The sequence below is a fragment of the Pelobates fuscus genome, chromosome 4 (assembly GCF_036172605.1).
Source record: "Pelobates fuscus isolate aPelFus1 chromosome 4, aPelFus1.pri, whole genome shotgun sequence".
In the NCBI taxonomy this organism is placed as follows: Eukaryota; Metazoa; Chordata; class Amphibia; order Anura; family Pelobatidae; genus Pelobates; species Pelobates fuscus.
The window spans coordinates 343711246-343738662 of record NC_086320.1 but is presented as its reverse complement, the minus strand read 5'-3'; the positions used below and the strand labels follow the sequence as shown (position 1 = coordinate 343738662).

Below are 27417 nucleotides of genomic sequence, written 5' to 3'. Positions count from 1 at the left end.
TGACAGAACCTTTTTTATGGATTATAAATATGTAACAAAACATTGTCACCAGAACTGTATACAAACAGAATATGTGAACACAGCCCCATACAAAAAGTGTATGATTTAAAACAAACCGGAACTTCCCTGTAATAGGTGAAGTATCCATATAGGTCCCCAAAGACTTCCTCCTGTCTTCAGCAAATATATACAAATAGAATAGGGGATAATCTGCTAAATACAGATAAAATGGAAAAACATAGCGTTTAACTGTGCGAGAGTGAGTGACAATGTGTTGATTACAATTGGCCACTCACAAATTTTCAGATGGAAAATAGCCTTAAGTGAAATCCTTTCTTCAATGGTCACTGTACTTTCTCATCTTCACACCCCCTTCATAGGGTTGGAATATGTAGCTCAGAAGAAGAAATATACAAAAAATTTAATGCACTTCCAGAATGTAGTAAATGTAGATAATTCTGTTGTTACTGATCCACCAAGTCCCAGAGGAAGTCCGGTTTTAGGACGAAACGCGTAGGATGCCCAGTGGTGATATGAGATTTGTTTTAAGCTTATGTGTAAGTTATTAAATTTCTTTTTTACTACATTCTGGAAGTGCACTACATTTTTTGTATATTTCTTCTTCTGAGCTACATATTCCAACCCTATGATGGGGGTGTGAAGATGAGTAAGTACAGTGACCATTGAAGAAAGGATTTCACTTAAGGCTGTTTTCTATCTGAAAATTTGTTATTGGCCAATTGTAATCAACATAGTGTCACTCACTCTCACACAGTTAAACGCTATGTTTCACCAGAACTGTAGATAGAAGTGCGATAAGCATGGTACATGTTGATTTGGAAAACTCTGTCCCCTAGTGGAAGATGATGATTCAAGATTGCTCCCAGTTCAAACACACCCTTCTACAGGGTTATTTACTTAAGTGAGAATTTCAAATTCAAGGCCAGAGTAGCCAAACTGAAAGCATAGCTGATTTAGATAGTTAGATGAGTTCAGCTATTTTGACCTTAAATTTGAAATTCATCTTGAATCTCATTTTAGTGAATAATCCAGTTAGTATCCGCATCGGCTGTCTTTAATGTTAACAGCTGACCTTCATATGTACAACATCCATATTATAAAAACAACTGCTCATTATTCAGCCACTCATTAATGATTAAAATAATTCACTCTAATACCAAATCATTACCCGGGATCCTGAACATTCTTCACACTATTATCTGTTTTAAAGCACATACAAAAAAAGAAGGCAATATTACAAAATACAATATATACACAAGTTTAATTTGTTTCACTCAACCTTATTAAGTGAACAACCAGTCTTTCCTGAAATTAACTATCAATGGTTGATGTAGTTTATACAAATGATTTGGACTTGTTAATTGTCTTCTGCCAACTCCATGTGATCTTGAGAGGACACAATCCACGTATATATCCCAGAAGTTCTGTGCTAGGCCATCAAAGAGCGTATTGTGCTTGGGGTTAGTGGATTCTTTCAAATATATCATGAAATCCCAAAGGCCTATGATTGTATCTGAAACTCTGAGCTTTTTCATTTCCACCAGCTTGCGTGATGAGGCATCCCAGCACTCGTGGTCAATCTCACCCAGGTTCCCAGCATGTGGATGGCCGTGAACTTCTTTGTGGTAAATTGACCGTGCACTGACAGAGCCTATCATTAGGATGCACATGAGATTAATGTACCTTTTGCTACCTGTAGGTTCCATGCCCTGGATAAAGTACCTGCAAATAAGAGATTTAACAATTTCGCAGTGAATAGTCATGGTTAGAAAATAGTGTGTTGAATGTTTGGTGAAATGATTTTAAATATTTCGTCTGATTGCTAATTAATTTTGGAGGATGTTTATGATATTAAATGTATACTACTATTCAAATTAGATACCACAATATAAATGTTTAACCAAATAGATTACTATAATAAAATCTGTTGCTAGGATAGGTTGCTGAAGTGCTTTATGCGTGAAGCGTGTCCTCTTTTTTTCAATTTTTTTTTTCAGAAAGTGCAGATTTCAATAGATAATTGGCAAATTAATCTTGTTACACGTCTTGCTGGCTCAGACAACATGTCCTGTTACTTCCTGGTTTGTTTAGCTCAGTTCAACTAAGCTCAAGAGGCATAATTTGCCCAGCGCACCTGTCTTGCAAAATCTTTCACTGAACTGCATAGAGAAGTCTGTGATTGGACAGCCACAGAAATCTGGGTGTGGTTAGAAGAGGAGGGCTTGCAAAGAAAGCAGAGGAGAGATCTGCAGCTTTCGTAAAATGTTTGTAGACATAACCCTAATGAAACAAGTTAATTAGATGCATGCATGTTTTTATTATAGGTATATGCACTAAACATTGATTTGTATTTGGGCAGTGGAATGGTCCTTTATTATAAGTAGCTCACGGTTCAGGAACCATTTTCAGCATTTCAAAAATGTTGTGGCGCACATTTAGACCGTGATGGCTTTTGCAGCTATCAGTTTTATTAAAGGAAATATAAAAAATGTCCCTAGTGTGCCTTTTCAGAAGGCAGCTGTATTGTCAAACTACAGTTTTATTCAAATATGAAAAGTACAATCAGCTGTTTTTTAAATGCATTTAAAAAGTACTTTTTGTGCTAGAATTACAGGTACTTCGCTCAAGCATAACACAATTTCTATTTAGCACTTTTCTTCTCTCCCGTACCTTAGGGAAATTAGGCTCAAGCATTTTGAGCGTGTCAAAAGATTCAGCTGCTTTGTAGCATGTTGACCCCATCCCTAGCATGCAACACTTTATTTTTATGTTTATATGAAAAGCATCATTAAAGAAGTATGTGATAGATCATGATAATATTCAGATATCTAGATAATGAAATAAAACATATAAAAAAGAATGAGCTGGAAATATGAGATTCATATACGTGATCTATGTCTGTCAGAGGCTTTGAACTATTCAGTTTACATATTCAATAAAAGGACTATAATATGAGTGCTGTGCCCTGTTTTCTGTTTCAGCCTATGCTTTAGTGATCCAAAATTGATTTTGTAACTACTTTTTTCTTGACATATACTATTTTCCTCTGAATAGGCAAGCATTTTTGGTACACAATATAATGCAGTGTATGAGTGCTTAGTTCTCTTATCTACATGTGGGCAATTGCCAAGCTAAACATGTGGTGCTATTTTCTTAAAATATATACTATACAAACAAAAGATGAGCTCTTTGCATCGATTTACCATATCGTAAACTTTGATATCACTTTCAGGATTATTAAAGTCAGAATTCAATATGAATTTCACATTTAAGGTCAAAATAGCCAAAAATTAAAAAATTCTCTAAGTCAACTATGCTTTTAGTTCTGGCCTTAAATTTGAAATTCACTTTGAATTCTCACTTTAGTAAAAAAAAAAAAAACTGGAAAATATGATTTTGTAACACCAGCATTTTCCTGTAGCCGTATATACAACGTTTACAAAGCCGATATAACTTAAAGATTGAAAGAGCTATGTCTATCTATTTTGAGAGATTACAAAAGGCTCATAATGCACGTAACTATAAAAACCTAAAGCTATAAATCAGCCATATGTAGACTCACTCCTCACCCACTTTCTAGGTGTTGACTTTTTCTGTCTTATTGGGTTTGTACAAAAAACAACCAAAATAAATAACAATAATACAATAAAAAAAAAAAAACTCATAAAATGTACAGTATAGAAAAAGAAGAAAATTCTTCTAAAAGCAGGCATAAAAAAATAAGTTAAATGTACTTACAGATTGAGGATAAATGAAATTTCACCTGTAAGACAAAAATATTTTATGATATTAAAACATGTAAAACTCATTAGTTTATGATACAATGATAGACAGACAAAGACAATGAGGTAGACAGAGAGTTTTCAGCAGTTTCTGATAGACAGACCTATCGGAGCTTCTGATCAGTGAATGAGAACTACAGACTTGGTACCCTAGTGAATATTTATATTATAGCCCCACCCACATCCCTGCATGACAACAAAGGGGATAGAATTTATGTCTGAGTCAATAGTGTTTGTATTGTAGAATGTCTTGTGCTGAGATCATTACTGTGAGCAAAGAGGATTGCAAATAGGCAGCAAGACAAAATGTCATATTATTCGTACTGCAGTCATGATCATTTATTATAATGCATGACGTAGGATATATATTTTGCACAAGAGTTAGGCACTATAGGAAGAATTCCTAATTGGTCAATTAGACAAATAATAATAGGCAAGGTACAGCATGTGGAAAGGTCAGAATATGGATTTTTTTAACATTAATTTTCAAATAAAATATATTAAAGGTAAAAATTACTTAAAGATTTTATTTACAGGATGCTCTAAACACCATAATTACTACCGCATATTATAATGGTTATGGCACAAGAAATATTTGAGCAAATTTCTCCATTTTTAAAAATTTCTTTATTTATAGGTTTTTAAATATTTTAGGTGAAACAAAAAGGGATTGAAATAACAATGCAGTCATATTATCTGATAACAGTGCAGTAACTACAGAGACAAGATGGCTACAATTGGTGACATCAAACATTACTCAACAGAAGTGTGGCATTAAGTGCCACAATAACTTTGTGACTGGAATAAAGTATGTTAAATGTGATGCATGTTATGGAGACTGTTGTTGCCAAGTCTGGGATATCCTTAATATTTCCCAATGAACAACACCACTGGAGATATGTTGCCATCAAAGTTATGGACCAATGTACAATAAAACGACTATGACCAGGTGGCATAATATGTGTAGCCTGTATTTGGGGGTTACCTAACTAATCAATTGAGCATTCTGTGATCGGAACCCTCCGAGGTTAAGGGAAGTTATCATGGGACTGCTCCAATCTTGTTTTAAATTGCTTTTGAGCAGCTTGATAACTGGGATCTCATGACAATCAAAGCTAATATTAAATAAACACTCCAAGCACTATAATAACCACAACAGAATGCTGTAGTGGTTATAGTGCTAGGAGTGATCTGGCTCTGGTGCTGTCCCAGTAGAAAATGTTAAAGCATTTTAGCATGATTTGACAATTTACCTGGGTCTTGCTGGACGCCTATGACCACATACTCTGTTTCTAGGATTCTGCTTTAGGAGAATCTGGTTAGATCTCCGGTGCTAAGCAAAGTCTTGTAGACCAGTGTTTCCCAACCCAGTCCTCAAGGCACACCTACCAGTCCAGGATTTAAGGATTACCCAGTTTTGTCTAAGGTGTTTTTTCTTTTTTTTTTTCTAAAAACACCTTAGACAAAACTGGGTAATCCTTAAATCCTGGACTGGTAGGTGTGCCTTGAGGACTGGGTTGGGAAACACTGATGTAGACCACACTCATTTTCAGAGCATCAGTTGAGTGATCCTGTATCAGGCCACGCTTCAGTCTATGGAGACATCTGGCTTCTCCTACAGGATTTTTGGTTCCTTGTATCTCATCTCTAGAGCCACCAGTTAACTGCCCCCCAGCCAGCGCAGCGCAAGTGCATAATTATACAAGCTTGTGCGGAGCATACTAGTACCGAACTGAGAGATTCACACCTCGCTGGCACGTCTCTTCTATGGGTAGCCATAGGCTTTTTGGGGAGTCACACAACCTTCAAGGCCTGCCCACCCACTGTCCTTTTTGTATTGGGAGGTACTGTGGTGTGAAATGAGCGGTTGCATTAATAAACAGCCGCCCAGTGAATAAATACATCCTTCAGGCTGCTACCCCCATCTAAGCGTACACATCAGGGGTTATGTGGCTGGGTATTTACATGCGTTTGTGGTTGGACTTCATTTTGCATGACCCCTAGTTGTCTAATTCGCTAAGGTTTACTGCGCCTCCTTTGGAGGGTCTAGGGGGTATGGAGGTGTTACAGTTCTATATTTCACCCTCTGTGTCTCTGTCCTACATCCCAGGGCTCCCCCTGCCTTTTGTTGTCAGTAAATGTTAACGACAAGCTGCTTATCACTAAAATGGCTGTTACAAACATTAGCGTTTAACACCGGTTTCCTAACTATAATATCTCACCTTTAGCTACAGGGAATTACCATCTGATGTTATTTTTAACAAATCCATATTGCATACACTGTTATTTTCTCCTGCATCTATCATGATCAAAGCAATTACGAAACAAGTGCGCATTTGCAGGGTGAGCCATTTTTACTGTCCATGTGTGGGTGCTCTAAAAAGCATGCATTTACATCCAAGTTGTTAATATGTGAATGGACAGTGTCTATAGTAGTTGGTTTTAGTCATTGTGTGGCTTACCTTGAGCATGTGCACGTTACCTGTGCACATGCTCATTGCATGATACGAAAAATCCCTGTTATTGCATCACCTGCGTATCTCGAGTTGGACTCTGAGGGGTCAGTCGTGAGCATAGAAACTTGAAAAATCACAACTATCCCAGCATTCCCAGTGTGATATGCAAATGAGCACAGAAAGGAATCACGTTTTATTTTTAATACAGCATTACCAGTAACAACGATCCTTTTGGATAATAGCCCATGCTTTAATTTAAAAAATGCTGTGTTTAATAGTCTCCATTTCTAAGGGAATTTTTCGAAATGCAGAATAAAGTCTGAGACACACTGTATGTCAAGCTGGGGGTCTCTGGGATAATTAGGGAAAATGCTGTGTTTAATAGTCTCCATTTCTAAGGGAATTTGTAGAAATGCAGAACAAAGTCTGAGACACACTGTATGTCAAGCTTGGGGTCTCTGGGATAGTTAGGGCAATATGATTTCTCTAGTTTCTATGCCCAGAAGGGACTTCTCAAAGTCTGTAGCTGTTGTTGCTCTGAAACCCATGTTATACATTATTACACCTGTATGTTAGAGCTCCTATGAATGAGGGGCTTTCCATTTAAATTGTGTTACTGTAGGAGGGACAGCCCTGTACAAGGTGCCATTCTCTTCTATCCCAGCATGGGGGACACTACTCTTTCCATACAGAGAGTAATTCCCTCTGGGGCCATAGGGAGCACTACAGGGAGGATCTCTCACAGCCTCCCCAAACCCTCTTCCCCCGGAACTCTGTGTGTGAGCATTCTGTTCCGGAACTCCAGTGTCCGCGCTGTTTGCTCAGCCGGGCGGGTTTAGCTGCTGCACAAAGTCATGCTGTCACATGCACTGCCTGCTTGGTGAATACAGAGGGCTCTCAGTGCAGGCTGTATGGGAATAGCCCATTAACCGGGTCCTCAGTGCAGGCTGTATGAGAATAGCCCACTAACCGGGTCCTCAGTGCAGGCTGTATAAGAATAGCCCTTTAACCGGGCTCTCAGTGCAGGCTGTATGGGAATAGCCCATTAACCGGGTCCTCAGTGCAGGCTGAATGGGAATAGCCCACTAACCGGGTCCTCAGTGCAGGCTGTATAAGAATAGCCCTTTAACCGGGCTCTCAGTGCAGGCTGTATGGGAATAGCCCACCAATCAGGTTCTTAGTGCAGGCTGTATGAGAATAGCCCATTAACCAGGTTCTTAGTGCAGGCTGTATGAGAATAGCCCACTAACCGGGGTCTTAGTGCAGGCTGTATGGGAATAGCCCATTAACCAGGTTCTTAGTGCATGCTGTATGAGAATAGCCCACTAACCGGGGTCTTAGTGCAGGCTGTATGAGAATAGCCCATTAATCAGGTTCTTAGTGCAGGCTGTATGAGAATAGCCCATTAATCAGGTTCTTAGTGCAGGCTGTATGAGAATAACCCATTAATCAGGTTCTTAGTGCAGGCTGTATGGGAATAGCCCATTAATCAGGTTCTTAGTGCAGGCTGTATGAGAATAGCCCATTAACCAGGTTACCAGAGTTCAAGGAGTCCATGGTCTGACTGACACAATGGTTTGGTGCTCCAGGATCCTGCTCAGGAAGGTTCATATCTTTATTTACCATTACTGATTCCTTGTAAAGCCAGTCTGAAGCTGTTGGTTCTTATAATATTAATCTGTGGTTGAGCAGGTGTTTCTGTCTCTATTTACAAGCAGTAATATTTAGTATTTCTCTGTAAATCCCATTATTAAAGGCAAGCATCACCTGTGAGCATGACACATTTTACACCTGCCAAACTTTTATTAAATGTCCAGCACCCCTAAAGTCTTAAAAATGTTATTCCAATACTGCAGTGCTTTGCTGATAACTTTCTGAAATGTGTCACTTCTCTGGGAGTTATACTGTTGCATAATAACCTTGACTTATGAAAATGATGTACTGCTCTGTTTCTAGCAAAGCACAATTTATGGCGTGTATTGCATTGGAAGTGTATGACAATTATTTTTTAAAATTCTAGCTAGTAATGTGTCAATACCTTATGTTTTTCAGTGATTGCATTATTTTGTACCAAGTTACTATTCGAAGACATATTAATATTAAAGATTAGATAGATGCTATTGATGTATTTGCTCCTTTTCTTTCAGTATGGCAACTTCATAGACAATTTAAGAGTCCACGTGAAAGGTGGAACTGGTGGAATGGGCCTTCCACGCTTGGGTGGCGAAGGTGGAAAAGGCGGGGATGTATGGTTGGTGGCAAGCAAGGAGGTTTCTTTAAAGAAAATAAAGGACAAATTCCCACATAAACGATTTGTGGGCGGTGTGGGCAACAATAGTAGGTGAGTGGCAAACACACAGGGTGTATATGATTTGGTGATTTGGTGGCTTGAGGAATTAATAGAGAGCTTGTTGTTATTGTTTAATTATACAGCCAAAGATACATTTTGGAAGACTGCACAACTATTGCCCACCGTACCAAATGAATATTATTTATAGCTTTATCAATTATAGGTTTAGAGAGGCCTAGATGTAAACGTTACTATTCGTATAAATTGCATTACATACGTACCTAATAAATATATACACACACACACACACACACACACACACACACACACACACACACACACACTTAAAGTTCATTTGTTTTGCGTAATTTTTTTTTTATTAATCAGAATATTTTATAGTTTCTGCTTTTTACCACCTTTCTTTACGCTAGTATGTGTAACTTAGCTTTCTCGACCATTGTAAAGTCATTGTTTCATTTAAACAGCTGTAACTTGAAAAAGGAATACAGCAATAAAGAAAACCTAAAATACAGACTATTTAAAAGTTTTTATTTTTTATTATACAGAAAAAAGTAAGGACCACTTTAAATGTATTCTTACATTCTTCCAGTCAGCCTCATTATCGTATGCACACAGTCCCAGCTCCAAGAAGCGGTGAGTGAGTGGCCATTAATTTACAAACTCGCTGCAGACAGTCAGATACACTATAAACAGTTAGTGAAATCCTTTACTATATGTCTCCCTGGGTGTCCTCTCCTTCTAATGCAGGTTGTTTTTGTCTTTAGTGCTTCAGCACTGTCAATGCCTGAGCTGTGTGCATACCTTTGATAAGGAAGCCTTTTTTGGCATGATGGAGCGTGGTTAACAAGGCAGGCTTTTAATGCAGCATTCTGCACAAAACATTTATTTTATGCAAAAACTAAAAAGATTTGAGCATGCAAAAAAATATAGCATATTAATGAGGCCAAAGCCTTTCAAATGCAGTAAAGTAATATTGGTGCCCAGAGTGTTGAACACTCAACAGGAATTCTGTCCTTATACTTGCAGCGTCCGTGAACTGAGAGGTGAGCCAGGCACAGTGTGTGAGGTTGAAGTTCCTGCTGGTATAACTATTACAAATGACAATGGAGCCAAGATTGGTAAGCAATATTTTTATTTGTAATACTTTGCGTTGGTGACATTGGTCTTTTTTAGACAAAATATAAAACTTCTCTACTTGATCAGTATTAAAATAATTATGAAATTGCTAAAAGTGACGTTTATGTTCAATATTTAAGTATTTGAGTTCATTATTTATAGATAAGATCAGGGGAAATTATTTTGGTTTTGTATATGTGTAATGCACAATCAAAATATATCATGTATTGCAAGAGTCTGACTATCACATAGAAATTGTCCCAACATACTCCCTGTGAGCACAAAAGTAATTACCCTTTTGCCATTAATTCTAAATATTGATGGCAAAAGGGTAATTTTATATGTGGTTCCATATGTTGTTTTATTGTGGTGTTTTTTTCTCTACTGTACTAAAACATCCCCTTTCAAGTAAAAACTGTGGTGGGGGGCGGGAGAGGAATAATGTGATTTCTTTGCCCCTTAACTGGTGTATATTTCATTGTATGCATTTCACTTGATTTTATATGTTTACAAGACAGTGTTGGGCAAGGTCAGGAAGCAAACCTGTGTTCAAGCAGTGATATCTTTTTAGGCACTGTATATTTAATGATACAGTATATGATGCAAGCTCAGTCAGTTTACTACGGTAGTTTTGCATAGTTGCCAGATGGGAATCACAATTGCAACGCGAGCACCTATTAAAACATTAACTTAATGAGGGCATTTAGCTTCTTACTGCCCTGCAGTCTGTTTGCTGCACACTGGTTGAAAATCACTGGCATGTATTATCACACATTTTTATTGTAAATTATATAAGTCTGAAATCTACCTACTAAGCTAGTTGACTGCTTTATCAGCAATCAAAGTTGTGACTTTCCAAAACCTAATGCACAATCGTGGTAGTTTAAAGACGGAGTGCTAGCTTTTACCTCCTGCTTTGTATTAAAAAGTTAATGTGACCTTGTTGTAGTGTTGGGAACATTTTGAATTGCTGACGCTGCTCTGTGTTCAGTCCTGGGCCAGTTGCTGGCACTTGGCTTTTCAGATGCCAGTTTGTTTCAGTAAGAATATTTCTTTTTTTTAGGAGAGCTTGATAAAGCTGGAGACCGGTTACTAGTTGCCAAAGGTGGCTACGGGGGCTCGTTCAGGACCAATTTCACACCCTCCACAGGGCAGAAAAAAATAATCCGTCTGGACTTGAAACTCATAGCAGACATTGGACTAGTAGGGTAAGTAGATGTCCCTCTGTTAAATTACTCCAGCTATGTAAATGTTTCAGAATAGCACCTGTTTTGAATTTTAAAGGGATACTCTAGGCATTATAATTACTACAGTTTGTTGTGGTTATGGTGCTAGCAGAATACTGCTTCTCCCTTTTTTGTGTCAGACTGTTTTTGGGTGGTTTGACAGATACTGTGAGGTCCTCAAACGTCTACATCCTGACCCTTGATAAAGACCTTGGCTGTGCACCTGGATGTTCCATTAAAATCTGTTTGAAATTTAAAACAGTGAGTGCCCTATTATTTTTTCTTTATAATCTATGCATATGGGGAGTGCTGATCTTGACTCAATGAGCACCCTGTTTTATGGTTGAGGGCAGATCCCCCTTGAAGAAGGCTAGACGCCGAAACGTTGGGGTTACTGTATCTCCTGCTCTGGGTTAGTATGCCTATATTATTATGGGTTTGTGGGATTTATAACTAAGCACTTATCTCTTCCTGATATGCTTTATATGGGTTTGGGATTTAATGTTTACATGCCTATGCTGCTGATTGCACGTTGCTTGTACTATTTTTTTTATTGAATCACTGGATGAATAAATCTTTTTATATGCAAACTTAATCTGGTGTGCTTTGGGTTATTTATTATTGAGTGCAGCCCTCACCAGCCACTGCACTGTGCCAATCAGCGTCTCCTCATAGAGATACATTGGATCAGTGCATCTCTATGGGGTGATTTGGCAACTTCATGCTGAGCGTTTGCCTTTGCAGTGCATGCTGGAATTCTTCTAATGAGCAATGTGTAAATTGTGGTCTGCCTACAAATATACCACAAGTTATTCATGTTACATATATGTTAAGGCTTTCAAGGACCACTCTAGGCACCCAGACCAATTAAGCTTAATGAAGTGGTCTGGGTGCCTGGTCCAGCTAGGGTTAACCCATTTTTTTTATAAACATAGCAGTTTCAGAGAAACTGCTATGTTTATAATAGGGTTATTCCAGCCTCCAAATCCTCTAGTGACTGTCTCACTGACAGCCGCTAGAGGCGCTTGCGTGATTCTCACTGTGAAAATCACAGTGAGAGCACGCAAGCGTCCATAGGAAAGCATTGTAAATGCTTTCCCATGAGACCGGCTGAATGCGCGCAGCTCTTGCCGCGCGTGCGCATTCAGCCGAATGGGAGGAGAGGAGGAGGATTGGAGGAGAAGAGCTCCCCGCCCAGCGCTGGAGAAAGGTACGTTTTAACCCCTTTCCTCTCTCCAGAGCCCGGCGGGAGGGGGTCCCTGAGGGTGGGGGCACCCTCAGGGCACTATAGTGCCAGGAAAACGAGTATGTTTTCCTGGCACTATAGTGGTCCTTTAAGCTGTACTGCAGCTCGTACCTCAAGACTGCAGGCGTCTTCAGTGAACCACACCCTCCTCCCCCTTAATCTATATTAGGCCATCTTTATACACAGTCTAACCTGACTATCGGTTCCAGGACACTAACCAACTTTGCCTTAGGTAGTTTGTACAAGTGTGTGTGTATGAAAGGCACATGCAGTTTTTGAATAACAGTGTAAAGCTGAAATTGTATAGTCAATAATGTGTCATTTTGTATGACAGATACTCTTTAAATTTGTGCTTTTAGTTTTATAGTCCTTTTTAAATTTAGTTATAAAGAAGTCCGATAATTGTTCTGAAAACCAAATTCTTTAAAGAACTGTTTTCTATTGTCTCCCACAGTAATGTTGATTATTCTAGATTAGAATATGAAATAATAAACACTGTCCATTGGTTTTGTTTGTAATAATCACTATTTTATCTTTCATCCATAATTGTTTTCCTTGTATCAATCTCCTTTTTGTGACCTTTGATGTCCTTTGATGTGGAACCATTATTAAAGAATCATTTTTTCTTCTGCCTAATTTGCAAATAAATCCTCAATTAATCAAAGTTCAGTTTAAAAAAAACAACAAAAAAGGTAAAAAATATCCTATTTAATGGCTGTGCATAAGGTAAGCCACCAGCTGCTGAGATAACAAGACACTTATTACTTTTTCTTCTTCTTAAAGCAGCACTGTAATATCCAAGTTCTTTGTTTAACAAAAAATAAAGGGACATGTCTTCTTGCATGGGAGCACTTGATGTTGAGTAGTGTAGCAGAAATTGACCGATGTTCTTCCTTGTGTGCCATTGCACGTTTTATTAAAACTCGATTTTAAACGGAGTATAGCACTTGGGTATATGGAAGCCCCTACAAGACCGTCAGAAAGATTTGTATTTTAAAGGAAAATCTCGAGGTCTATTGCTATTTAATAGCGTTTCCAATGGAACGCATATCAAATATATTACAGTAAAATGTCCAGTTCTGGATTTCCACAATCCACAATAAAACTGTCATGGCTTTTACGCTAGCTAAGGATTTGTATTTTATGCATATACCGGTACATATAAAAGAAGTGTGTTAACAGGCTGCACTCCCAAGCACCACTGCTTAAAAATGTAGATTTTGTGAATACATTTAAAGCATACACAGCCCAGTTGTTGTTATTATTGTGAATAATCTATTGCATTGTTGCAGGTTTCCAAATGCTGGTAAATCCTCCTTACTGAGCAAAATTTCACATGCCAAGCCTGAGATTGCTGATTATGCATGTAAGTTTTAATTTGTCCTATATGTTTAGTTTGATCCTTCATTCGTGTTACTGTCTAGATCAGGGGTGCTAAACCCATGATCCGTGTGCCATATTTGGCCTGCTTGACAAAAGGGGACATAAAGCGGCTCCTCATAGACCTACGGAAGATCAGGAAGGAGGGTCTCAAGGTAGTCCATACCGAAATAGGAGTGGTCCACCAAAAGGTTCAGGTATTAGAAGTGCGATGATACCGGAGAAACTGACGGAAGCCAAGCACAGAGAGATGGACACAGGTTTCTTCAGGAAGGAAGAGATTCTTTATTGGATCACCGATCGGGACTCAGAGGGACTAATGTCACCAAAATACAGCAAGTTCTGAGCCCCGGACAATAGTGCAGGCTCCTTATATAGGCACATAACTCCTCCCATATTAAGCTCCACCCGCACATTCTCTTGACCAATCAATACAAATAAGAATTAACTTCCTGCTTGACCGCATGGCCTGTCCAGCACAATGGAGGAGGGGAATACTACATCCTGTATTCTTGCACATGCTCCGTACACTACTGATCGTATCTTGCCTCGTGCAACCAACTGATCGATACGTCAGCATATGCACGTACACATGCCACGTGGTAATCTCGGCCTACTAAATTTATTTTTACCGAGATTCCACCACATTCCCCCCTTTGATGCCTCTTGATATTTCACAATTACTTGAGGCATCACTTAACCTTAGTTTGCATACACCGCAAGTTACCTTGAGCCAGACCAGACTTATCTTATGATGTGAATCTTCAACACTCATCTTCCTGCATTGGTTCTCCCTGATCTAGAGCCTTATATTTATAAATTGCCATTATCTGTGCAGCAGCCTTCCTCTCTGCTATATTTTCTATCAGGCTTTGCACAGACCTAACTACTAAGGGTATAAGACACGGCAGGAGTAGACACAACATTAAAATCAGTAGGACTCCACCTACCACTGCCTTAAGCCCTCCAAACCACTCATACCAGCTACCAAACCAACTACTTGGATTATACCCCTTCCATACCTGAGTAGGCACATGCGCTAGTTTAACCATATGGCTAGTAAGCTCAGCTATTGCTTGCCCTTCGTCATCTATTTGAAGACAGCAATTGCTCAGGTTAAACTTCCCACATACACCTCCCTCTACTGCCAAAAGGTAATCCAAGGCTAATCTATTTTGGTATACTGCTGTCCTCATCCTGGTATTATGCTTCGCTAGAAGATTGAGCGCTTGTGATGTCTCGTTAGTAATGATCTTAACCACTGCCTGTAATCTTATAATACGGTTGAGCATATAAATTGGGGTTCTATAACCAAAGGTACCGTCCTCTGCCCACGTGGCTGGCCCATAGTAATCTATAATACGCTGGGGAGGCCATTCATGATCTTCCCAGGCGCCTATCTCTATGGGTCCCCTTTTCTTCCTATGATTCACATCATACACTTTAACACCTAAAGTCTCACCTGTTTCAATAGGTAACAAGAAGAAGGATGGTTTGAGCATACCCAACACACATGCCCCTTCCCAGTCCTGTGGCAACTCCGAATAGGCTTTCTTACCACAGATCCAGTACAAATTTGCTGGGGCTCTCCAGGTAGATGTGATGGATAGGTCAAACCACACATCCTTTAAATTGGCGTATCTAGCAAACGGGTTAGATGGTTCTGAGACATTTGAAGCCGACCACCAAGTTGTATTCTTCGTATCATCATCATAAGCTTTTTGCCCTAGACAAGTTAATTCTCCTACAGAAGTATTATACATCATTCCTTTCCTTGCTATGCAAACATAACCTATGATGGAGGTCTTTAATCTCCACTCAGATTTACCTCTAACACTCATATGATAATCGGCTTGTGTAGATATTAATTGGTCAACTGCCTCAGAACCGGACATTACCTCCTTTGCTTCCCAAGGCCATTGGTCTCCCATGTTAGTACCTCCACACACGGTAAGACTACCGGCAATACTCTTGGCTAAATCAATAAACAGGTTTTTAGCATTATGGGGGATCTTATTATCTATGCTCATCTCTTCATAAAAGGAATGGTATACTTGATGAGTCTGGGAGGATACCGTATCAGTCTCTATCCCTATAAACAATACTGTCCCAGGATCTAAACCCGTCCCATATATTTGAAACCCAAATAAATTACCATATTTATCTAAGAACTTGTCGGGGTTATTTATAAGTATATGGATGGGATTGCATTCCATAGACCTACAATATGGGCTGGTAGGCAACTTAGTCACAATCATGTCCTTGTCTACTGTCTGTCCCCAAGTTGCCCACCCCACACAAGACCAATATGGGCAAAAGTTATAATCTCTATTTGGGCATCTAGGACTCACATATTTATTTTTACTACTGGGACAAATATATTTATCGTTAGACCCATACGTCCTCTCCCATCTAAGATCCCCACATACATTCCACGGCTTTCTACCACTTGATATCGCCTTACACGCATCAAATAGCAGAACACCTGAAGAATATACGGATTCTAATACCGTTTTATTAATTAGGGTCCCCTGAGGATCTCCATTCCTGAGAGTCAACCAAATTGTACGAGGTTAATACTCTGGACTGAAGCACTTAGGTTCTCCTACTCCTAAATGGCACACACTATATTCTATATTTAGGTATCTACATCTTGATACATCTCCTTTACACTCGTATTGTGAATGCCAAATTAGGGTTTGGGAAATATGGTTACCTGTTCTTGTAGTCTTAATGCATACCTCACAGCTAGGAGTGTCGGTACCTCTACCTTCCTGAATATAAAAATACAAATAAATAAACATTATCATAAACACATCTTTCGTCGTCATCCTCAGTCTTCGTCCGTGCGAAGGCACCTCAGCTTCCAGGATGTAAGGGCTGCAGGGAATGGAGTTCTGCTCGTCTTCACAGGGGTCCCTTCGAGACTTTTCCTGGCTTATATACTATACGTCGGTGAGCGGACAGGCTTTATTATGGCCTTCTCACTCACTTACCAAATCTCTGAAACAATAAAATTTGTAATCCACAAGGTTCCTCGTCACTCCGACTGAGTCGTGCGCTTTAACCGGATCTTGCAGGGATTCTCTGGATCTGCTGTAACTTGCCAAGAATCGACTGCTGCTGGTTTAACCTTGGAGTGATGTATCCACGGAGTCACTTCGGCTACTTTTATCGCTGTAGGGGCCTAACCACAGTCCTAGTGGACAAACAAGTCCTGGCCACCATGAGGCGACATTGCTCCTCGTGGCATATCTGAATCCATTTTGGCGAGTCGTTTACGGCCTGTCTCCAACAATCAATATATGGAAACTGTCCGTAAAGTTCAGGCCTACCTGACACAGCCACGTGTACACGCTGTATCAGGGTTGGATCCAAACTACCACGTAGCGGCCATGCCGCAACCAAAGTAGGCCACTCCCTAGTGCACAAAGTGACCAAACGTACAGGAGACATTTTAACCCCAAAATCACATGTTTTGAATCCCTTTTTAAAATTCTTTACCATACAACCTAAGGGATCCGGAATCGTTGACTCCGACGCGCCCATACTTATCAATGGAACGTCGTTGACAACGAATACTATGCACGCGTACTATTCAACAGTCACACCCGTTTCCTCTGGCAACAGCACCACGTGGTACGGTTACCAAGTGAAACGTACACAATAACACAATAAACACTCAGGGAATTCCCGTACACACACAGCTGTTACACCAGTCACTAGATAATCAATATTATGCCCTTTGGCGAAACTATACAGTCACCCACGCTATAATTCTCTTTATATGAATTACCCGTCTATAACACACCCCAGTAACATCGTCTTTTACAAATAGCGGTTACAGTACGGTTAGCATAGGTCAAAGCACGATTTAAGGTCACAATACAATTATTAGTGGTTATGGTGTTAAACATGCAATGGACGACAGTGATTAGTACTTATATACAGTGTCAGTAAATATACAGGGTTATGGTACCGTGCACTATGATACAGCAACACACTATTAACACTCTCGCTAGACGGCTGAGCTCGCGCTATCTAACAAGATATACACTTTACTAAACAATCTTTAACACATTTACAATCCCAACTAAACTATTGGCCAGTACCTTGAATGGACTACCTAAAACTATCTACATCCGTTTTGGTTAGCCACACTGCCCAAGCACCACATATTGCGAACTAGAGGACCGAATTTACACAGACGCCTCTTAGTCGATTACTCTATCAAAAATCTAGTGGGTTCCAAATTTACACGCCTTCCCACTTAGCCAAGATAGGTTGAGAGCTAGCGAACCGAATTTACACAGACGCCGCTTAGTCTCCCGGTCCCTCCGACCTAGCGAACAAAATATACACCCTAGAACGCTAGTCTAGACAAGACACCGGTGTCCGGCTAGGGCTATTTACACCAGAACCCCGCCTGACTAACCAAATCAAACAGTCTTACTAAAGAGCGTTCGATTGAGCGGTGCGCCTTCGCTCCTTCCCTCCGACAGAGGGGGCAGATTCCATACACAATTCAAACACCTTATGGGCCTACCGCACAATCGGTATACCCCTAGTGGGTCTGCCGTCTAAAACAGCAGTTGTCTTACCTCCTCGTTCCTGAACCTGAGTTCACACTCATCGACGGGGACACCCCAGCACTTCTTACGTAGAGGCCGATGATCTCCTGGACAACAGACCAGTGGCGCCGAGACGAAGGGAGGTCCACGCAGAAGTTCAGGGGTGCAGCCGTAGAGAACGTGGGCAAAGATAGACCGTCTCACGCCTCTGCCTCTCAGCTACCGTTGAACGATGAGCTTCCCGGCCAATGCACCAAATGATACCGGAGAAACTGACGGAAGCCAAGCACAGAGAGATGGACACAGGTTTCTTCAGGAAGGAAGAGATTCTTTATTGGATCACCGATCGGGACTCAGAGGGACTAATGTCACCAAAATACAGCAAGTTCTGAGCCCCGGACAATAGTGCAGGCTCCTTATATAGGCACATAACTCCTCCCATATTAAGCTCCACCCGCACATTCTCTTGACCAATCAATACAAATAAGAATTAACTTCCTGCTTGACCGCATGGCCTGTCCAGCACAATGGAGGAGGGGAATACTACATCCTGTATTCTTGCACATGCTCCGTACACTACTGATCGTATCTTGCCTCGTGCAACCAACTGATCGATACGTCAGCATATGCACGTACACATGCCACGTGGTAGTCTCGGCCTACTAAATTTATTTTTACCGAGATTTCACCACAGCGAGAGGCCTCCTAAAACAAGAAATGTCAAGCCACAAATGACAAACTGGAAGGACTTACCTCTCTGGTACAACAGTTGAGCTGGGTGGTGACAGGCTGGAGTTGCACCATAAGCATAGGAACATGCGCCTCAGACGCATCCCTGAAACTGTCGCCAACGCAAAGCTCTTGCCATATGTCCACAACCTAATAATTTCCATGGGTATTAGGAGCAGCTCTGGATTATCATAATACCATACAATAATTGTCGATTGTCATCTGGAGCAGTGCTTTCTATTAGCTACTACAGAAATTGCTTCCAGAATATGTAATTCAGATCGGTGCAGTAAAATTTAAATTGCGCACAGTGCCAGCTACAGAAAGGTTTAGGCCTGAACAGGCTATAGAGCTACGCTTTTGGCTAATTATTGCAGTCTGAAGCAGCTATATTCTGGGAGAGAGGCACATGATGTTCCTTGCTCCATACCAATGGGAATAAGATGTGTGGTGGGAATACATAAATAGATATCCACCTTTTCATTCTTTCTCTGTTTCAGTCACAACAGTGAAACCTGAACTTGGCAGAGTTATTTACTCGGATTACAAACAGGTGAGAGCAACGTTGTTTTAGCCGTTAGTGGGGAATGCAGGTACATTCACTGTCTTATTAGAAGAGGTAGTGGTTAGCCACAGTAAGCATCATCGAATGTCTGAATTTAAAGGCAGAGAACCAAACCGGAATGATTATTTTCCAGTATTTATAGGAATCACCTTGTCTTTTATTTTGTCATTCCTTAAAATCTAGTCACCTAGGGTTCTCTCACCTGGGTTTTCTTGGCTGCTGTAGTTACATTATCTGGCAAATACTTTACTCCCCAAATAATATGGCCTGGTTTTTGTCGGCAGACAGAAGATTGGTTAACTATGCAGCTGAGATCAGATAGCGCTAGGTTTAGCTGTAATATAATGAAATGATGTATAACTCTGTGTTATGTCTTTATTACTCTATAGATTTCTATAGCTGATCTCCCAGGTTTAATTGAAGGTGCACATATCAACAAAGGAATGGGGCACAAATTTCTCAAACACGTAGAGCGGACCAAACAGCTTCTTTTTGTGGTATGTGGAATACTGCTCGTCTTACTTACTTTTAAAGGGATACTCTTGGCACCATAAACACTGAGGTTTACTCTACCCATATTGCCTTTTGTCTTGGCACCGTCCCCTGGTTTAATGGCAAACATTTAAGAAGAGTTTGATATAAACCTGGGCTCTTCGCAGCTCCTGAGGACACCCTTCTTGCCTGTATTTATAATTCTGAATTATCATAAAGTCCATTTATCAAAGTTCATTTTCTTCTTGATCACTTCTCTGCTTGATGGGCAGAGAGAGCTGAGCAACCCTGCCCCTAGCACTCCCCGCCAAGCACCACTATATAAGTTCTGTATTTCAAGTTCTGCTCAATTCTAGAACCATGGACTTGTTTCATATTTCTGCTGTTGCTGATCATTGCCACATAGTGTTGTAGCAGGCAATTTATTTTCTTTATATCCCCAAACACTCTCAAATTAGATTAAGACTATTCATTTAAAAAGTACAGTAACCGTAGGACTCAAATCTTCAACTTGACCTCTCATCGTCAGTGCGTGGAAATCCAACTCTAGTGATCGTTACATTAGAAGAGGTTTTACGATGGCTATAAATGCCTCCCATATTCTTTCAGTTTCCATTTCTCTGCAATGTCAGTTGTGCAACTGTTTATGGGATTAAACTCCTTGCACTCTTAGCTTTCTCTTTAAATGCCATAGAGCATGATGAATCTACTAAGCAAGCTAGTTGAATAAAAGTCTCTCTATAAAAGACATGTTGCGTTGAGGGTTATCCTTTAAATGTAATCGCATTGCTGCATGTTAGACAATCAAACGTGTTGTGTTATTTCACCTTGTATTTGATGACTATTTTTGTAGAAGACCTATGTAACTAAAACATGGATTTACAAATGGCAATAATTACTAGTCCGCACAGTTTCATTTATTCACTATAACTATTCATGTATTTTGTAGGTTGATGTGCAAGGTTTCCAGCTGTCATACAAAACACCGTATCGAACAGCGTTTGAAACCATCCAGTTGCTGACATTGGTGAGGTTTGACTTTACAACTACCTGCAGTGTAACAAAAAAACAGTTCTTGTTCTAGATTGGATCTTGTCTGCACATTAGTCTTTCTCTAAGAAAATAATTATATTTTTAAAGGGCTTTGCATGCTCCTCATAAATCCTGAATAAGGGCCCCGTCTGTGACAGAGGAACTGAGCAGACCAAGTACCGTATATACTTGAGTATAAGTCGACCCGAGTATAAGTCGAGACCCCTAATTTTACCCCCCAAAACTGGGAAAACTTATTGACTCGAGTATAAGACTAGGGTGGGAAATGCAGCAGCTACTGGTAAATTTCTAAATAAAATTATATCCCAAATAAATTATATTAAAGGGACACTATAGTCACCTGAACAACTTTAGCTTAATGAAGCAGTTTTGGTGTATAGAACATGCCCTTGCAGCCTCACTGCTCAATCCTCTGCCATTTAGGAGTTAAATCCCTTTGTTTATGAACCCTAGTCACACCTCCCTGCATGTGACTTGAACAGCATCCATAAACACTTCCTGTAAAGAGAGCCCTATTTAGGCTTCCTTTATTGCAAGTTCTGTTTAATTAAGATTTTCTTATCCCCTGCTATGTTAATAAATTCCTAGACCCTGCAAGAGCCTCCTGTATGTGATTAAAGTTCAATTTAGAGATTGAGATACAATTATTTAAGGTAAATTACATCTGTTTGAAAGTGAAACCAGTTTTTTTTTTTCATGCAGGCTCTGTCAATCATAGCCAGGGGAGGTGTGGCTAGGGCTGCATAAACAGAAACAAAGTGATTTAACTCCTAAATTACAATGAATTGATCAGTGAAATTGCAGGGGAATGATCTATACACTAAAACAGTTTTTTTAGCTAAAGTAATTTAGGTGACTATAGTGTTCCTTTAATTGAATATTTATTTACAGTGTGTGTATTTAATGAATGCAGTGTGTGTTTGTGTATGTGATGCAGAGCCTTGGTGGGGGGTGGGCATTTTTATTATTATTTTTTAATGTTGTTTTTTGTTATATTAGTAATATTTTTTTTAATAATTATTATTATTTTTTAATATTATTAATATTTTATTTTATTATTTACATTTTGGTTTATTTTTATTTGTCCCCCCTCCCTGCTTGTTAGCTGGCCATGGAGGGGGGCTCTCATTCCCTGGTGGTCCAGTGGATGGGCTGTGTAGCAGGGGGCTGGCAGAGAGCGTTTACTTGCCTTTCCTGCAGCTCCCTTCTCCTCCCCTGTCAGCTCCCAGTGTAAGTCTCGCGGCCGCGCAGAGCGTTGCCACAGGCTCTGACCCCGCGGCTCTCGCAAGGCTTACACTGGAGGAGAAGGGAGCTGACCGGACCGGCGCGGAGGAGAAGGGAGCTGCAGGAGAGGTAAGTAAATGCTCTCTGCCAGCCCCCAACAGCCCCTTGTCTGTATTATGGCAATGTAAGTTGCCATAATACAGACATTGACTCAAGTATAAGTCGAGTTGTTTTTTTTCAGAACAAAACATGTGCCGAAAAACTCGACTTATACTCGAATATATACGGTAATTGCAAAATAAATCAAATCTGTATATAATGAATTGGTAGTAAAGTTAGTAGGTTTGATGGTGGTGGTATCTACAGCAGAATTTAAAATAATTTTCATACCTGTGTCAACAGGCCCTGTATTTGATTTAGAAGTAAATGTAACTAATATACCAGCTATACTAAACCATTGGTACTTAAAGGGACTCTACAGTCACCAAAACAACTTTTAACTTAATGGAGCAGTTTCGGTGTATAGAGCATGCCCTTCAAATCTCCCTGCTCAATTGGTTCTTGGACTAATTCTTCCTCATTAGCCCAAGCAGCACACAAGGGATTGGTTAGCATTTAATGCTGAAAAGAAGGGCTACAGAAACTATAGCCCCTGCAATGAGGCAAAGCAGTTATGGTGCTTTACTCAGTGCAGTAGAGATCCCTAGGCCAACGAGAAGAGTCTAAGGTATTTGGCAACAATTAGCTTTATGTTTACCTTTATGTTCATTATTACCGTACTCATTATTACTCCTGAAGAATGGATCACTGACATAAGGTCATAAATATAACTTCCCTGACGAAACAAAAGCAAGCCTCACAGGGCAATTAAGTTGCTATTGACATGGAGGTAATGTAAAGGTAAGTGTTTTGTTTTTAAATCTACGCTGCACTCCCCACCCTAGTAAGTGCTTCAGTAGAGGTTACTTTGGTGATAAAATGAAGAACTTTATAAATTACAGTTCTGCCTGAATTTTTATTTTGATTCCCATTGTCTCAGTAGTTAAAAAAAAAAAAAAAAAATACTATCAGTTATATAATAAGCTGTCATTAACTTTGTATATATGATTGTTTAATATAGTAAATGTTATTTTAAACATCATTTCAGGAGCTGCAATTATATAAGAAAGAGCTTCTAACCAAACCTGCCTTACTTGCTGTCAATAAGATGGACATTCCAGATGCTGATGGCCATTATCAAGAACTGCTACAACAACTTGCAAATCCGAACGGTATGTCTAATAGGATATTACGTTGATGTGTTGGCTCTTCTTCCTTGCCTAGCCATGTGCACGCTTCCAGCAACAAAGCTCATTTGATCCTGTAAAGCTTAAGTGCGTGCTGGGCATACCAACAGGAACAAGTATATCAAAACACAAGTTGTGCCTAATGCTTAGGATCCCATGGCAAACCCCACCATCATCACATACTGGTTACCATTTACACATCTGTAGAGTCCTGCCAGTGCTTAAATAAATATCTTTGGACCGGCCTAGTCTTGTATGGATTAATTAGAAAATATAACAACTGCTTGTTCTGTGTAGAGACTCTGCTTTGATGACCTGCATAAAGATTGGGGGCATCTTGTATAGACAGAAAAAAGTGTAGAGTATTCTAAATAGTAAAGTGGGATACAATTATACTCACCACTGAGATCAATGGAATGTCCCCACTGAATCCAACTCACACCAGTGTAAGTAGGCAAACTGTTTTTCAATGGTTTGTGGTCTGCCTGGCGCTCCTCACCTCCACTGTTAAAGTTCCTAAGCAGGATTTCCCATTAGCTCTCCGGAGCTGAGCCCGGCACTAGTGACCACACCACGAACCCGCATTAGTAGTGAATGCAAGGAGCAGAGCCCAGGTAAGAAGTATGACAGTTCAAAACGGTTTGGCTCCATTCCCTGTGGGAGATGGGGGTACCAGGGCACTCCTAGTACAATACCTATTACAGCAAAATGTTACTTGTAGTATTTTTTTTAAGGATTGTTTTTATTGTCTGGAATTTGTTATGCTTTATTCTGTATTTACTATTGTGTGAAGATTTTGTATAAATGCAGCAATAATTATAATTTTTTTTTTTTAATGTTTTGTTTTCTTTCTAGAACATCTACATTCATTGCCTGACGACCTCATTCCAGAACGTCCAATTGAATTCAAATATGTTCTTCCTATCTCTGCTGAAACTGGTCAAGGTATAGAGGACCTTACGCATTTTATTCGGAAGTCAATTGATGAGCAGGCTGAACTGGAAATTCTGGATTCTGCGAAAGAGAAACTTCAGAGCCTTCAAACCATGCCATCTAGACCTAGGAAAAACAAACCAGCATTGCGTCCATGATGTGCAGTATTGTGATATATACCGTGTATACAAGTGTAAGTTATTGTACAGAGTAACTAAATTACATTAAAACAGAACTTTTAATACAATAAGTGACTTCACATGAGTGATAAGGTGTGTGTTTTTTTCTGAATAGTGTTCCAGATTGTTTGGCGACACTGATATCAACTTTGCATTCCAGCAAGTGTTGCTCTGTTATTTTAGATTTGTGTTTTGATGAGTCGAAGGATTCCTATTGTAGGCTTTTACCCTTGAGTACCAGCTAACGTTAATTTCTAAACTACAATTTAAAGCCAATGTCGCATCGGCAACCCTCTTGTTGACAATGCCAAATCCTGCACTTCCCGATTGCAATGCTTACTTCATCATAAAAATACGAGGTAGTGATTTTTTTCACTGTAACATCTCCAGCTGACTTGATGCACATATGGTTCCAGTGTAACAAACTACTTGAATGCAGTAGTAGTTATGGTGTCCCGTTAAAGTTTGTCTTGCAGGGACGGGTTTTGAGGTAAACCTGTCAGGTTGGAAATAAACTAGGAGGAATGAGCGGATAAGGCAATATTGTTACCAGCAAGCACCATTGGGGGGAAATAAAATGACACAGCTCCCCCCTGCCCTGCACAATGATTGATATCATTATAATAAATATGGAGAGTGCGGTTGGCTGAGCTAAAAAAGAACAAAAGCTAAATCATTTTGTGGTGGTTTTTATGTACTACTAATTACATGGCTATACCAAAGCCAGGTAACCGTAACGTTCTAAATGCTGACCAGTGTTTTCAAACCTTTTACTGTATGGAGTGGTCTAGCTGTGCTCCTCGTTCCTCTCCCTCCATTGACTCCCGCAGGCATTAGTTGTTTGTTTGTTTTTTTATAAATAATTTTGTGTGATTATTTTGCTCAAATGACCAGCAGTGGCAGATGGAAGGCAGGGGAAGAGTCAAGAGCATCGCTAGACATCTTTATGAAGGAATAAAGAGTTTTAACACAATTGGTGACATTTTAAACATAATGGTTTCCATTTTAGCATTGAAAGTCGTACATCTAAATCTAAATACACAGCCATCTCCTTTAGATTTCCTATTATGAGGTTACATGTGATAAAGTTATGTGTAGAAATTTGGTCAAAATGTAACCCACTCTGTGACCCACTCTTGGTGGTAAAATAAAGAGTCTGGAAAATCCATTATAATTCATTACATGGCTTCTGGTCTGCACTCTGAGTGTGTTCATGTGCTTCTTGCAGTCCGTTACCAACAAACTTGTTACATTTTAAAATGGCTGTCTGAAGGATTGTGACATGTAGCTGTTTCCATACTTCAGAATTTCACTTTTAGGAACTGCATATTAGTGGCAGACAGTACATTTAACATCTCTCTTAAATTAATAGGAGATGAGAAACCCCTAAATCCAGGTTAACATGCTAGGTGGTAAAAATATTGCCACCAGGATGGTCATAAACCCACCAGACATCACACTTTAGTGAATAAACCCACAAGACCCTATCGAAATGTTTAAACCCAGTGTTTGTTAATGTCAGGTTCATGCTCTCACACCCTGTTGGAGAAAGTAAAAGGAACACATCCACGTTAAAACCAAATATCTATTTTAATGCTTGAAGTATTCCTTTAACCCAGGGGTCCTCAAACTCCAGCCCCCCAAATGTTTGTGAACTACAACTCCCATGATTCTCTGACTATCTATATAATTCAAAGAATCATGGGAGTTGTAGTTCAGCAACATCTGGAGGGCCACTGTTTGAGGACCCCTGCTTTAACCCATTGCATCCTAGATGCCCCATCCCGAATAAATAAACTTTACTTACCTTTTTGTCCAACGGTAGGTTTTCTCCCCTGCTGCTTCGCTACGGTTAGTGGCAACAGTGTCTCCTTCCTGTTTGCATGAAATTAGCGCATGCATGGCCATTGCTGTAAATCCAATAAATCAAAGCAATTGCTGAATAGAGTGGATCCCATAGGTAAGCATTGGCTAATTATTTCCTATAAAAGCTCTTCATGGACTCACCTCGGCAGCCTGGGATGTTCCCAAATTGTCCCAAGGAGGGCCTGCAGTTAAACCCCTAAAGCACCTTAGGAATCTGACCGGCTTTAGGGGTTTGAAGTGTCCTTTAATATAGAATACACTGTGCTATTCAAAGTGCCAACAAAATCTATGAATGTAAAATATTCTAAACCTAGAGTGCCCTAACGCTAGATCCCCAGATGTAAAACTACAACTCCCATGATGCTTTTAGAATGACAACTCATAATGGAAGTTGTAGTTTTATAATATCTGGGGATCTTCTTTTTGGTCATCCCTGTTCTAAACACTCTTCATTTTTTACCTATTTATATACTTTACAGTTGCGCCATCTTCATTACAGTATAGACAACAAATACAGCGGACACAAGTGTCTACACTGACAGCAACTCTTTGGCACCTCACAACTGTTAACATGCACACACGTGTCTTTGTGAGCCTGCTTGCCCATTCCAGGATGCCACCTTAGGAGGATAGCTTTTAATGTGTACGTCTACTGGTGGTTCTCCAATATAATATATAGACATCAATAACTTTCTGAAGGTGGGCTTGTCATCCACGCTGCTTGTGAATGACCAGTCCGCTTTAAATAAGACTAGTAGAAAAGTAGAAAAAAAACAAGACATTTTAATGTGAAATTAGACAATATAGGGAGATACAATGAATTTAGATTGTCCAAATGGGATGATTTATTAATTCAGATGTAATTTTTATGACATAATTTACCCACAAATTTAACAGCACTGCTGTATATGTGTTTTGGGATTAAATACTGGAAGTAAAGTCTAATTATATATAAAATGTAAAAAGATTTCTACACGCATG

The 27417-nt window shown here is 39.7% G+C and overlaps 2 protein-coding genes across 3 annotated transcripts; one reads left to right on the top strand and one right to left on the bottom strand.

Annotated features, from left to right (window-relative positions):
- Positions 1-1304: 1304 nt before the first annotated feature.
- FAM237B (family with sequence similarity 237 member B) lies at positions 1305-3778 on the bottom strand. Its single transcript, XM_063453141.1, has 2 exons — positions 3760-3778; positions 1305-1743 (listed from the first exon to the last, which is right to left on the bottom strand). Exon 2 carries the CDS (start codon positions 1725-1727, stop codon positions 1305-1307), a length of 423 nt encoding a protein of 140 aa, XP_063309211.1. The 5' UTR covers positions 1728-1743; positions 3760-3778.
- A 3289-nt stretch (positions 3779-7067) lies between these two features.
- Positions 7068-24635, top strand: GTPBP10 (GTP binding protein 10). Of its 2 annotated transcripts, XM_063450769.1 has the most exons (11): positions 7068-7139; positions 7456-7864; positions 8407-8600; positions 9597-9688; positions 10750-10894; positions 13451-13524; positions 19339-19391; positions 19793-19900; positions 20845-20922; positions 23320-23443; positions 24314-24635. In XM_063450769.1, the coding sequence occupies exons 2-11, from the start codon at positions 7832-7834 to the stop codon at positions 24547-24549; spliced, it is 1137 nt and encodes a 378-aa protein (XP_063306839.1). In that variant the 5' UTR covers positions 7068-7139; positions 7456-7831; the 3' UTR covers positions 24550-24635. The 2 variants fall into 2 exon arrangements, with proteins under 2 accessions (XP_063306839.1, XP_063306838.1); XM_063450768.1 differs by lacking the exon at positions 7068-7139 and having other exon boundaries at positions 7183-7864.
- Positions 24636-27417: the final 2782 nt, after the last annotated feature.